At 40.0% G+C, this 14,547-nt stretch overlaps 1 protein-coding gene across 3 annotated transcripts; it reads left to right on the top strand.

Moving 5' to 3' along the window:
- Positions 1–505: 505 nt before the first annotated feature.
- On the top strand, positions 506–12,744 carry ZNF24 (zinc finger protein 24). Of its 3 annotated transcripts, XM_011974425.1 has the most exons (5): positions 506–702; positions 1,253–1,305; positions 4,223–4,725; positions 4,979–5,126; positions 7,189–12,744. In XM_011974425.1, the coding sequence occupies exons 3-5, from the start codon at positions 4,306–4,308 to the stop codon at positions 7,725–7,727; spliced, it is 1,107 nt and encodes a 368-aa protein (XP_011829815.1). In that variant the 5' UTR covers positions 506–702; positions 1,253–1,305; positions 4,223–4,305; the 3' UTR covers positions 7,728–12,744. The 3 variants fall into 3 exon arrangements, with proteins under 3 accessions (XP_011829815.1, XP_011829813.1, XP_011829814.1); XM_011974423.1 differs by lacking the exons at positions 506–702; positions 1,253–1,305 and adding an exon at positions 1,348–1,602; XM_011974424.1 differs by lacking the exons at positions 506–702; positions 1,253–1,305 and adding an exon at positions 1,510–1,612.
- The last annotated feature ends 1,803 nt before the right edge of the window (positions 12,745–14,547 follow it).

The raw sequence follows: 14,547 nt of genomic DNA, 5'->3' as shown, positions 1-14,547 counted from the left end.
GTAAAAACTCATAAAACAAAAATGACTTCAGCTAGCCTTTATGAATCAGAAAAGAGGGAAAAGTTGGGAAGAGCAGCCCAGCTGCTTGGGGGCCGTATCCAAGTAGCAGAGTGAAAAGGCTGGATTTCTGAAGCTTCCTGCAATGAAGAGAGAAGTGTTAGCACGGGTTGTGAGAAAGGCTCTGGTCGGAGTGAAAAGCAATGGTATACCATCAGCTTGCTGGCTCACTTGCTGCTTCATGCACGAACCCAGCAGAGCCTGACGGCACTTTGCAGAGGGCATTTTCCCGAATGAGGCAAAAAGTCAAAGCCTGAGGAACTTGAAATGCTTATGTTAGGTTGGATCTACACTTTTGACCAGTCCTTAAACAACAGGGCTCCTTTGTGTGGTGTCTGATGCCAATCATGTGACCTAACTAAAGGCAGCGATGTAACCATCCCACAATTCATTTATTTATTCAACAAACATTTGTTGTGTTCTCTATTTACCAGGCAGTCAGCTTCCGGGGTCTAGGCTGGGATGCTGTGGTGAACAAGACAGTCAAGGTCCCTGCCCTTAAGGGACTTAAAGGCAAAACAAAACAAAAAACAAGTAAATAAATGAGATCACTTCCATTAATAATAGTGCTATGAAGGGTCATGTGTCATGAAAGGCTGGCGGTGAGGCTGAGGATCTTGGGCCACACAGAGCTGAAGAGCTGAGGTGACTGGGGGCGCCAGGGTCTGGGGGTGCGGGCAGGCAACAGACCATGGGGGACTTACAAGACATTATAAGGAGTTTTTATGTCATAAATTATTATGGCATAAATTGGAGGGCTTTAAATAGGGGAGTGAAGTGGTCTGATTTGTAATAAATGATTGCGTCAGCAGCTGTTTTATGGTATAAAATGCCCAGCTTGAAGATGACCATGCATTCTACAAATTCACCGTGACATCGTTGCCAAAACCCTTAACCTGTCTCATCTAGTTTTCCTGACAAATAGGTCAGAATAAAGCTCCGTGACATAACTAGTGGGAGCCAAAGATTTGAATCACGTCTTGGTTTCAAATCTTGCTACCCACAAATGAGTTGTGAGCTCTTGTCAAGTTACTTACTGTATTTGTGCCTCAACTATCTCAGCTGTGAAATGGGGATAATGAAAGTTCCTACATCATTTATTTGTGAAAAAATAAATGACATGTAAAGCACGACGAGAGCGCCTGGCACAATGTAGTAAGCTTTCACAAATACTCGCTTTTATTCCTTCTTGCAGGGAATTACTGAGAGGATCCACAAGATAATGCACGTGAAAGGGCTTGCGAAACTGTAAGGACTATCTTAATGGTAGAGTCCTCTACTTTTTCTTTTCTTTTAAACGGTCCAGAAGACGCTAGGCTGTTCGAGGCGCGAGGCCAAGCGCAGCCTCAATGCGGTCATTGTCGTGGGGCCGCCCCTCCCCCGCCCGGGGCGCTTCTCCATGGCAACGTGGGCTTTACCTCTCCCCGCCTCCTCAGGCCCGCAGACCGGAAGCAGCCCGTGCCGGGGGCTTCTGGGAAAAGGCTTGTGAACGGCGTTTCTGCGTCTGCCGTGGACAGCGAAGCTGCTGCGGTTCCTGAGCCAGAGGTTTGCGCCGGTGTGCGGGGAACGTTATGAGAGGGAGGGGGACACTGGGCCAGGGTCTGCGGACCTCTTAGCAGGAGCCGGCGGGGAAGCCTTCCCGGGACCTTCCTCAGCTTCCCGGCAGGCGCGGGGAACAGGCCGCGCTCTCCGCGCCTAGCAGTTGTGGGGCGGGGAGAGGTAGGCGGCGGGCTTGCTTGGGTCTTCGGCGTCTGCAGAGAGCTCTCTAACCCCCGGTGTCCTCCGAGACCCTCACCTTCCCCCTCCCCCACCGGCCGGTTTTGTTCTATTTCGAGGCCCTGGCGTCTCGCGGAGGGTTCTGGGAGTTGTGTTGGGAGGAGGTGGTAGTGGGGCGAGACTTGCGCGGGGCTGTTGGGATTTGTAGTCCCACCGGCCGCAGGCGGAAGTGCCGTGGTTCCGACGCTGTTGTCACAGGGTGGTCTTTGGTCATCTGAAATCCGCCGTCCTGAGTGCTGGGAAGAGGGGCTAGAGGACTGGCCGGGATCGGGGTACACAGCAGGTCTATGCAGCAGTAAGGTGGGCGATCACCTGGAACGAGGCGCCCTGACCAAACATTGTCGGGACCGTTGGCCTTCCCTCCATTTCCCACAAGCAGTATGCGCTACAGCATAAAAGGAAGAGAAATATATGTAGAAATAGTTGCACCGTTGATAAGCAGGGTCTTGGAATAGGAACAAATCAATGTTGGCTAGACCTTATTTGTAAGGCCACCACACTCCAGGGTATTTAATTAAACCAGTATGTATTACTTGTCTGATAAGGCCTTTTCTGATTCCAGTCTTCATCTTGCTTGGGTTACGATAAGTTTTTTTAAGTTGTTGTTCATAGGCTGCATGGCTCATTGCTAGTATGTGTCGTAAACAACAGCACGGGCATGATAGTGCAAATAATAAAGGTCCAGAAACAGCATACAGTTTCCCTGAAGGTAGAACTGGGGAAACTGTGAGTCATCCAGTGTAAGGACAAGACACTGGACCACTGCAAGAAGTTAAGGTGCTAATGCGAGTGCCTTTTCTTAATAGAATTTTCTGTGATTAATGCCTATCATTATAAATATAAATGTACGTATGGTGTGGTGGAAGACTGAATATTTACGTATTATGTGCAAGATAATTTTTCAAAATTATGTGATCTGTTTTTCACATATGATCTTTTCAATATTATGTGATCTGTTACTCAGCAAGTGAACATTTTTTCCACATATATTTTAAGTCCAAGGAGTTCTTAAATACCTTATTTTTTAAGTGGTAAAATTTTTTTAAGCACATAATAATAAAGCAAACCTTCGTTTTGGTTGAAACAGGGTTTCACTATGTTGGCCAGGATAGTCTCGATCTCTTGACCTCGCGATCCGTCCGCCTCAGCCTCCCAAAGTGCTGGGATTACAGGTGTGAGCCACCGCGCCAGGCCCAGCTTTTTGCTATTTTTAAATTCATTTTTTAGAGACAGGGTCTCACTCTGTTGCCCAGGCTGGAATGCAGTGGTGCGATCATAGCTCAGTGGAGCCTTGAACTCCTGGTCTTTAGTGATCCTCCTGCCTCAGCCTCCTATAGTGCTGGGATTACAGATGTGAACCACTGCACCTAGCCAGTTTTTATTTTTTTTTCCTTTTGGAACTTTTTTTGTTAAAAACTAAGACAAACACATGCATTAGCTTAGGCTTACACAGGGTCTGGATTATCAATATCATTGCCTTCTGCCTCCCTATCTTGTCCCACTGGAAGGTTTTCAGTAGCAGTAACGTGCATGGAGCTGTCATCTCTGTGATAACAGTGCCTTCTATAATAGCTCCTGAAGGACCTGCCTGAGGCCATTTTGCAGTTAACTTTTTTTTTTAATAAGTAGAAGGAGCACACTCTAAAATAGTATAGTATGAAAAGTATAGTAAATACATAAACAAGTAACATAGTCGTTTATTGTTGTTATCAAGTTTTATGTACCATACATAACTGTATGTGTTAAACTGGCAACACAACAGGTTTGTTTACGCCACCATCACCACAAACATGTGAATAATGCATTAACCTTACAACAGCTACAGTGTCACTAGGTGAATCTTGAATTTTTCAGCTCCATTATAATCTTATGAGAGCACTGTCATCTATGTGGTCCTTCATTGACCCAAACATCATTTTGTAGTGCATGACTGTGTTGGGTTTTTTTAGGCCATCTAGTCTGTTGAAACTACTCAACTCTGCTATTGTAGCGTGAAGTATGAGTAAGTACAATTTTTTATGGACACGTTCATGTTAATTTCGTATCATTTTCACTTGTCATGAGGTATTCATTTAACTTTGGGGAGCTCCATTCCCTAAATATCATTAGGTATTCATTTGATTTTAGAGAGCTCCATTCCCTAAGGCACTGTGGTGAAGACCACAGCCATTTAAAAATGTGAAAATTATTATTGGTGCAAGAGTTGTATAGCAATGGGTGACAGGCTAGATTTGGCCGCGAAGCTGTAGTTTGCCAATTCCTGGTGTAGGTTATTGACTGGAATTTTTAACTCCATCAAAGAACAAGTATCTTTTACTTTTACCAGTGTAAGTCCAAATTCTTAGGATATTTTTGCTTATTTATATATCTTTTATTTCTTGTGCCTCAGGAGTGCCTGTGAAGAAAACGGGGTATTGCCCTGAGGCTTATATTCTGCCTCAGTTGTATTTTCTTGAAATATTATAAATCAGAATGTCTGCACAGTCAGTGGAAGAAGATTCAATACTTATCATCCCAACTCCAGATGAAGAGGAAAAAATTCTGAGAGTGAAGTTGGAGGAGGATCCTGATGGCGAAGAGGGATCAAGTATCCCCTGGAACCATCTCCCAGACCCAGAGATTTTCCGACAGCGATTCAGGCAGTTTGGATACCAGGATTCACCTGGGCCCCGTGAGGCTGTGAGCCAGCTCCGAGAACTTTGCCGTCTGTGGCTCAGGCCAGAGACGCACACAAAAGAGCAAATCTTGGAGCTGGTAGTGCTGGAGCAGTTTGTTGCCATCCTACCCAAAGAGCTACAGACTTGGGTTCGAGATCATCATCCAGAGAATGGAGAGGAGGCAGTGACAGTACTGGAGGATTTGGAGAGTGAACTTGATGACCCTGGACAACCGGTGAGCCTGCTTGTGTCATTTCCTGGGTCAGAAGCACTGGCATAGTAGTAGGCAAAGCTGCTGAATTAATTCCACTCAACTAAATTAGAATTAGGTTTATACCTTTTCCCCCATGCCCCTACCACTCCCTGTTATCTGTGCTTCTTTGCCATCTAGGCTTCTGCAATATTTGTTTTATGGGGTTTCTCTTACATGTTTTTAGTTCTGATTCTCATTACAGTTCCTTCTCTGAATCACATCTTTCTGTTTCCAGGTTTCTCTCCGTCGACGAAAACGGGAAGTACTAGTAGAAGACATGGTATCTCAAGAAGAAGCTCAGGGATTACCAAGTTCTGAGCTTGATGCTGTGGAGAACCAGCTCAAGTGGGCATCCTGGGAGCTCCATTCCCTAAGGCACTGTGGTGAGGACCAGAACTCTGTGTGGACTAGAGGGTGAAAGAGAGCGTAGGCCGTTTGTTCCGAACTTTGCTTGTTCTCACTGGTTGGGGGGATCATATCACTCTTAATCTAAGATCTCAGTTTTTTTCTGATTAAGTTGATTTTGCTGGCCTCAGATCTTTTATTCCTACACATTAACATCTTCAGCCTTTTCTTCCCTTTGAGTTTCCTTCCTAAAAAGAGTTGCCCATGTCAGGCTAGCATTTGCCTTACTTTGAGCCAGCACCCACCCGTGGACCAAGTCCCTCTATTTTACATTCAGTATTACTTGTCATCCATTTTCCATCCTTTTACTTTCAATCTCCTGCCTAATTCCATTGGTACAGTAAGCTTACCTGAAAACCTCTTCTCATGTCTCTGTTGTATATCACTGAAGTCTTTCCAAATATTTATTTCTGATTTTCTTCAACGTCTACCTAGAGTCATTTTCTTCTAAGAAGCTTCTTTTGTAGAAATTATATTTGGAGTGATTTTTTTCCTTTTTCTAAGTATTTACGCGAAAAAAGCCTTCTTAGCTATAACATGCTTTAAATGCAGAAAAAGCTTTTCTAAAAGCTCAAAGTTGTATTAATTCACAAGACTGGTCTTTCCCAATATATTGGTCATTAACACCATATACTTACGTGTATCCTTTGATATGGCCCAGTATATTCCTAAAACTGCTAGATTGCTTTCTCATGTTTATGTGAACTAAAATGAAATTTTGTTTGACTCTGCTTTAGTAACCATTCCTTGAGGTAGTTGGAGATGGTGCTTATATGTCACTGAATGAGGTCTGAGCAGGTTTTCTTCACATCTGAGGGGACAGTGCCAGCCAATCAGAAGTTTTGGGGTGGGGCTGAAGTCTGCTGAAAATCTGCAGTTTTACATGTTTCATGGGACATTCTTCTGTGCAGTAAAGTTTGAGAAGCATCATTCTTGATATATGGGGTTGATATTTTCAACTTCTTATCATCTGAATTTTAGAGTGACTTTTCACCTATGTTTAAATAGCCTTATTTCAGCTGTCTAGTCTCTTCCACACTTGGGAATTTCTGTTTCCTGTGTGCCGTTTGTCTCCACTTAATCTTCAAACTCACTCCTCTGTTTTTCAAGTCTCCAAACCTCACTGTCCTCTAACCTTTCAGTCTCTCTCTCTTAGCCTTATCTCCTGACTTTATCTTTTTGTTAATTATTTACTATTTCCCTCTTCACTGAAGGCAGTTGCTAACCCTAGATTAACTGTATCTTTACTCCTTAAGGCATGAAGTTTCAGAAGAGTCTTAAATGTCACTTGCCGTTATCTCTGCCTGCATGTGAGTGATGCTACTACCTGTTGGTAATTCAGGCTTTTCTTTCATTGGACACGTTTCACTGGCTTAGAAATAACCATTTTTCTAAGTACCGTGACAAATATCACATGGGGCAAGCTTCTTTTATTGGAAAACTTTCATTTATTAGGGGCATACTGAATTTTTATGTCATGTGTTTGGTTAACACAGGATGCCCCTAGCTTATCTTCAGCCCCTTCTTGTCAAGACTCCTGTGTTCTGCTTTTAGCCTAACATTGGCTGTGACCTGACTTGTCTTGTTCATTTCAGAAATAGCCACTTTCTGACAGGTTTTTAAAATTTATGTCTTTGTATTTTGATGTCTCCCTTTCTCAAAGCAAAAGAACATTATAATGATTTCCTAGTGGCCAATTTTATTTTATTTTTATTCTTACAACGTTTCATCCATACCTAGCCACATAACTTTGACTATCTCCCTAACCATCTTAGAATCTACCATCTTTCTGCCCTTTGTTTTCTGACTACCGTTTATAAACCACTTGCCTATGTTTTATTCAGAGATCTCTTATATCATGATGTTACACTGTTATTTCAGAGTAATTTCATTTTTTCTTTTTTGAGAACAGGCCTTAACACCGTTTCAGAGTGGTTTATAGATGTGTGCAAGCTATTTAATTCATTAAAAAAATTTTTTTTCGGTTTCTTTTTCCCTTAATAGATAATGAATGATATTTACATTTTCTGTTTTTTTCAGATGATGATGGTAGGACTGAAAATGGAGCACTAGCTCCAAAGCAGGAGCTTCCTTCAGCAGTAGAATCCCATGAAGTTCCTGGTACTCTCAATATGAGTGTTCCTCAGATTTTTAAATATGGAGAAACCTGTTTCCCCAAGGGCAGGTTTGAAAGAAAGAGAAATCCCTCTCGAAAGAAACAACATATATGCGATGAATGTGGAAAACACTTCAGTCAGGGCTCAGCCCTTATTCTTCATCAAAGAATTCACAGTGGGGAGAAACCTTATGGATGTGTTGAGTGTGGGAAAGCATTCAGCCGAAGTTCCATTCTTGTGCAACACCAGAGAGTCCACACTGGAGAAAAACCTTACAAATGTCTTGAATGTGGGAAAGCCTTTAGCCAGAATTCGGGGCTTATTAATCATCAGAGAATCCATACTGGGGAGAAACCTTATGAATGCGTTCAGTGTGGGAAATCGTATAGTCAAAGCTCAAATCTTTTTAGACATCAGAGAAGACACAATGCAGAAAAACTTCTGAATGTTGTGAAAGTTTAAGAAATTGAAAAAAAAAATCAGCACTCAGGTCTTTTTCTTCAGAAATGAAGACAAAATTTAAAATATGAAATGATGCAGAATAGTTTTTTCCCTATTGACTGTCAGAAAATCCACTGGGAAATGTAAAAATCTTCACTCACCATTATGATTTTATCTTGAAAGAAATGGTGTCGTACCTGCCTAGAAACTGAAATTTTAAACTTAATTCAGGTCTGAATGCCTAAATTTTCCATGTGATGTTTATGTCTCTATTCTCCAAATAATGAACTACCTGATTCATTGTCCCTTTCTTGAAAGTTTCCTTTTTTTTTTTTAAAGACAAATATGTTATTTCTGCATTGATCATTGAAATGTTCTTTAGAAGGATACATTCCCTTATATATTAAAAGGCAACAGGAATTACAAAGTCTGAAAACCATTTTAAACCATCTTTTAAAAATTTACGCTTGTTTCCTTTTACCTAATTTGAATATGCATTTGAGAAAATAGAGGATAATGGATGGCTAAGAGCCTCAAAATGAGCCATAAGATCTCAGATAAGAAGTGATGGTGATAAAACATCAAAAAGTGAATGGAACACCTTGATTGGGGAAGATATACAAATACTTTGATCTCAGAATTGAAGTGTACCAAGAATTTATATTCTGCCTGCAGGAAAATTCAAAAGCTACTCATCCTCCCTATAATTTGGAGTCATCTTACTAATGAAAATAATGTTTTCCCATATATTATTAAAAAGCATACAGTCTAAACAATAAACACTTGTAAAATAATGAAGGTAGAAATTATAACACTAGGGAAATATTTGTAGTGGATGGCAGTGTTGAAGGGCAAATGTAAACATAAGGGTAATGGTCTGTCATGGCTTTTAGAAAAAGATGATCAAATTCATCATTATTTTGCCTTCATCTTTGCTAAGGATAGAAAATTCCCTGACAGGAGGACAAGTATCAGGTTACCTATTTTTTATTCCTTTGGTACAAAAGGGTTGAACATCAGGCTAAAAAAGCAGCCATGCGTTTATTAAACATTTTCTACCGACAAGGCACTGTGCTAGGTACTGTAATCCTACCATAAGTAGGTAGGTATTCTTCCACTGTAAATCATAGGGGTTTGCTGTTTTATGTGAGTTAGCCTCTTCCCCTTGTCTGAGCATTCCTCAGGGGAGGTCACCTGTGAGGTTCCCAGAACTATAGTTCTTTTACCAGGGTGTTGTATTTGGAGGGGGAGGAGGACTTGGCTCAAAGAGCTAGCTCGCTCTCCAGTGTTCTTCAGAGGTGAGTCCACGATACTCTTACCACAATTTGGAAGTTTGTGAATCTTTTTAAAGAACTAATCAATCTCTTAATAGCATTGAGGTTGTACCTACATATTAAGTTGAATGGACTGTTCTATTTAAAAAGTAAACAACTAGACTATTAACAACTAGTTTATTAACTATCCTATCAGAATTGAATTTTTTTTTTTTTAATTTTCAGTCTTAACACATTTTTAAAAATGTATTAAAGTAATACATTGTAGTAGTAGGATTATATACTCCTTGGCTGAGAATTCCAAGTACTGTGGTTCTACTGTTGAGTGGAAAACTCTGGAAGTTAAAATATAGAATATGAGAGGAGGCTTTTTTATAATGGGCATCATTGTGTGGAAAATGACCCATGTGAATACAAATATTTCCTAGTTCAGAGATTTTGGTTATATCTGGTGCTTGGAACAAGTTTAAAAATGGAAGGTGACATTTTGCGTGAGCCTATTAAAAAGCATAGTAATAAATGCAAGGCCAGCTGGTGGAGAAGTGAGGCAGAATGGAGCTTGTTTATAGGTTTTCTGATAACAATTATAAAAAATGTGCTTTATAGATTAAGATTTATTGAAGTATAAATATGTAGTAATGATATAATGTATTTTAAGTTATACAAGAAAATGTAGGGACTTTTGTTTGGGTCTTTTTCTCTGTGGCTGAGGGAAAACAAGTCAATGTCCAATAAAGCTATAAACTCCTCTGCTTTAAGATAAATGATGTGATTTATTTATTTATAACTGGCTTCTTTCCAAGTAGGTTTTGAGGTGGCATATTTGGAAGACAGCTGGGATGACAGAATTCTTGTATCAGAGTAGGTAAGAAGGGAGCAACCTCTCAATGGCTGTTATGTCATGCTTTTTAATATCGTATATGGTTCCTATATACAAGGAAGCTTCCCTGTGGTAGATTTGTCATAAATGCCAAAGATATTTGGTAATGTGAGTGTAGAAAAAGTAGTATTAGGGTTGGCAAATACTGTCTTTGTCTTGGCAGCTCTAATATCTGCATTGTTGAGAAAGGATTCTGAGGCTAAGGCGAAGCTCTGTGGGGAAAAGGGACTGGACCAAAACAAACTAGATGGTAGCACACAAGAAGAGGAAATGATGAGATGTGTACTTTCTTTTTCTGGTTAGGCTTAGTCCCCACTAGACAAATTTGATTTTGAATACTCTGTAGTGATTTTTAAAATTCCATCCACACATTCATTTATTACCCACACAGATAATCTTAGAAATTTGGGGGAGTGCCTAGCTTCTGATGAAGTGGTGATATGGCAGTTGCCAAGCAGTGGCATCGCCAGAACATCTGTTTGGTTAGCAAATGAGCGTCATTTTAGGTCATGCAGACTGCTGATACCTGCCCAGTAGCCACTGAGCATTTGCTGGTTTTTTTCTTCTGGCTTTCTTGGAGGTTAAGCTCTCTGTAGTCATACCCAGTTGGTACTTGTTGATCTTTAGCAGTATGTCTCATATTCATGTAAATTGAAGGGAGGGTTACATGTACTGAAATAATCTGCATGCTAGGCATTGGCTTAAGACACTGTACGTATCTCACGTTTGTAGACTAGGAAAGCAAGATTCAGAGATCATGTGACTTGCATGTGGCCTAGAGATAAAACTCACATCTGGTTCTGTAGACTCCAGGGACATATTCACCATGCCATGGGTGGTGGCTATTAAACCTTGATAAATTTGTGTTTATGGTTAACAAATGTGAAAGCTATTATACATTGCTGGTTTGAATTTTTTACAGTGCAGAAATGTAAAATGAAAAAGGGTATTTCCTTTCACAGTGTTACCCAGAAGTCTTGATAATTTGGTTTGTTATTCTTCCAGATTTAGGCATATACTTATTTAATCAACAGTGTGTTAATAGCTGACAACTGTGGTTGCTGTGACAGGCACTATTTGAAGTGCTTTATCATGGATTAACTCTTAATCCTCAGCTACCATATAAAGTAGGACATAACCCCATTTCACACGCACTACACTGAGACTTGCCTCCTCTCCGCCCACATTAAAGATGTTCTTTTTTCATAACTATATACTATTCCATTGCATGAATATTTTGTAATTTATTTAATCCCCTATGGGTTGATAATTAGGTTCACTATAGATAAAGGCATAGGTAACATTCCTGTAGATGTATTTTGCTAATTGTGTGGGTATTTCTGTAGGATGAATAACTAGAAATTTATTGGATCAGATTTCACGTTTTCAGTTTTGAGAACTAGTACCAAAAAGATTTTACCAATTTACAACTCCATCATTAGTAAGAATGCCTGTTTGCCTACAGTCTGCCAACCCTGAATCCTTAAAAATGTTTGCCAATCTGATAGGCAGAATTTCTTTCTTTTCTCTGAATGTTAATGAGGAGGAACATCTTTTCATGTTTGTTGGCCATTTGCATTTCCTATTATGAATTGCTTTTGCCCATTTTTCTTTTTTTAATTACGAAAGTCTAATGACTACCTTCTCATTGTATAAAAAATAATAACGCAGTTCTTTGAATAGAGAGACCCTTTTCTCCAATGCTACCAATCACATTTCACCACAGTTTAACATACATCCTCTAGTCACCTTTCCATGCAAATATACATACACATAAAAACACTTTTTACATAAATAGGATCTCATATTCTGTAGCTTTGGTCTCAAAAAAAGATAACAGGTCTTTAAATTTCTTTAATGGTTGAATATTATTAAATAGTATGAAAATGCCATTATTTAACTATTCCCTTAATTTTTTTTCCTGTCGCTATTACATTGCCAAAGTAAACATCCTATCGAGATGTCTTTGTGCATGTGTGTGAATATTTCTTTAGTCTGGAGTCCAGTAAGGTGGATTGTTGGGTCAAAGGGTTTGTTCTCTGTCCACCTTTAGTCTTCCCAAAGGCCTTCATAACTGTATTTTCACCAACTGTATGGAAAATGTTCATTTTCCCATATAACCATACCTGCACTTGATAGTTTTTATCTGTTGGGCGAAAAAGAATCTATTCTTATTTTGCATTTCCCTGACTATAAAAAAAAAATGGTGAGATTGGGGTTATTTTCATGTTTATTGGCCATTTATAGTTTACTGTGGATTGTTTGTATCCTTTACCTGCTTTCTATTGGGTTATGTGTGGGTATCTTGTTTTTGTTTGTTCAGCATCTCCTTTCCCACCTTCTGGTAATACAACCCTTATTTATTTGTGGGGAACCCATTCCCTGTGGCTTAGGTGAGTACATGACCAGGCCTGGCCTCCTGAGTCCCACAGCTTCCTAGCCACAGTGATTAAAGAATGGGTATATAACTTAAGCCAGGCTAAGGAGAGCCCTCAACAGAACTTCTGCTGGGACTACTGGAAAGAAGGCTTTATGGAGATCCCAGGAATCAAGGACCATGTAAACCTGAATTTGTGCCATGTGGAGAGAGTCTGTCTGAGGAGAAACTTGGATGCTAGCAGAAATGGAAAGAGAACTAAGTTCTGATGTCATTTTTCTGGAGGCCCTAGATCCAGCTGTGCCTAAAGCCTGCCCTACCTCCGGACTTTAAAGTTTTGTGAGCCAATAAAGTCCCTTTCTTGTTTAAGATAATTGAATTGGGTTTCTGTTCTGATTAATATAGGTTATTTGTATTTTCTTATTGATTTGTAGAAAACCTTTGTAATTTTAAATTCTAGACTTTATGCACTATATAAGTTAATAAAATTAGCATGGCCTTCCATGATTTGGCCTCTGTCAACTTTTGCCATTTGTTACTGCACTCTCCCTATAACACACACCACACACATATACTTTACATTCCAATGGTAACTGAACACTGATGTTGGAAATGTGGATGAACAGCTTTTTACACAATTGCCTCTTTGGCAGGTCTCTTCTTATCCTCGTCTAGACTCATTCACCTGGGACTTTAAGGGTTACACTGCTGAGAGCTGGACCCATCTCCTACCATTGTTCTTGGGGGATTCCCCTCAGACATCCCCTGTATGCAACCCTTGGAGTCCTTCCAATGACCTCCATCCCAACTCCGTGGTTCTCTGGCTCTTTGTTTCGTTCTCAGGTCTGTGGACTCAAGACCTGAATGAATACACACAGACCTGAGCAGCCTCACCCTGTGGGCTCTTTTCTATGGCCGGAAATGTAGCAGTGCTCTATGTCATCTGGCACCTCTGATTGATCCCATCTCCCAAGATGGAGTTTTCAGAGATGTCTTTCAAAATTGAGCAAAACATTTTGCAAGCTTTTATTCAACATATGCCCACTCTGGGTCAGGCACTGTTCTGAGATTTACGTCTGTTGCTTGTGTGTGTGAAAAACTATACATGGCAGTGGAAAACCCAAAGTAAATGAGAAACAGTTTCTTAAAAACGCATATTATATGTCATATGATGACAAGTGGTTAGGGAGAAGATAGGAAAGTGATACAAAATGTCAAGAAGGAAATAGTGCAATTTAGATAGGTTGGCCGGGAAAGGTTTTCACTGAGAATGTGACATTGGAGAAAAGATAGTATAAGGAAGCAAGCCATGAGACTGGAGAATGTTCCAGGCATGCAGACAGCAACTGCAAAGCAACTTGATGTAGGAGCAATGCCTCATTTGTTCAAGAAAGCAAAGAGGCCAGTACGGCTAGAGCAGAATGAATATGGGGGAAACTAGCTGAGGCCAAAGACAAATGGTGATTGTGGCAGGGAGAAGCTGGATCATGGAGGACCTGGTTAGCCATTGTTGGAACTATAACTTTCTTTGAATGTAATGAGAGATCATTAGAGGTTTTGAGCAAACGAGTAATGTGACAAGGTGCTGAGAACAGCTGAACAAAACAGTCTCTATCTAGTTTATCTAAATTCTTAAAATGTTTCTTTACATATTACAAAGGTAATAGAAGAAGTTTAGAAGTAAAAATCACCCAAAAAGTCACCGGAATCCATAATCCTAATAACATCCCGGTAACATTTTTTTGTTCTCTATACACCTATATAAATGTTCTATCTATATACCTCTCCCCATCTATATCACACCATTATTTACAACAAATACATATTTAGAAAACAAATACATATTTAGAAACCTGTGTCTATATGTCTACATACGGCTTCCTTCTTTCCTCTGAACTTTAGATCAACTGTCTGCTTCTGCCTAAGGCTAACCTCTCCACTGGATCCAAGCTGTCTTCTCACACCTATGGAAAGACATACTCCAATAATCCTCACCTTTCCTACATTATCAATTTTTCCTGTCTTCTGAACTTTTCTAATTAACATAAAAATACGCTGTTTTTATCACACAAAAACCTTCAGGCCAAGATAGAGTACAGGGATCAGATCTAACCTGCCTGAATAAATAAAATATCAATTATTTATTTTGATATTTTATTAAATATCAAATAAATTGATGTGAGCTCACATCAATGTAGCAGACAGAGGCAAAGAATGGGAAGATGGGATTCACGAGAGACAAAAAACAAATGAGGCAAACTTGGATTGCCCATTTCCTTGCTTGGGGAGAGTTTCCAGGCCACAGCACAA

Source organism: Mandrillus leucophaeus, unplaced genomic scaffold (genome assembly GCF_000951045.1).
Source record: "Mandrillus leucophaeus isolate KB7577 unplaced genomic scaffold, Mleu.le_1.0 Scaffold145, whole genome shotgun sequence".
Lineage (NCBI taxonomy): Eukaryota > Metazoa > Chordata > Mammalia > Primates > Cercopithecidae > Mandrillus > Mandrillus leucophaeus.
Note: the sequence above shows the minus strand (reverse complement) of the source record. Positions and strands in the feature narration are given on the sequence as shown.

Coding starts and splice junctions, on each gene's coding strand:
- ZNF24 (XM_011974425.1), top strand. CDS start 4,306: ATGTCTGCACAGTCAGTGGAAGAAGATTCAATACTTATCATCCCAACT. Junction 4,726..4,978: donor TTGATGACCCTGGACAACCG/GTGAGCCTGCTT, acceptor TTCTGTTTCCAG/GTTTCTCTCCGTCGACGAAA. Junction 5,127..7,188: donor CCATTCCCTAAGGCACTGTG/GTGAGGACCAGA, acceptor TGTTTTTTTCAG/ATGATGATGGTAGGACTGAA.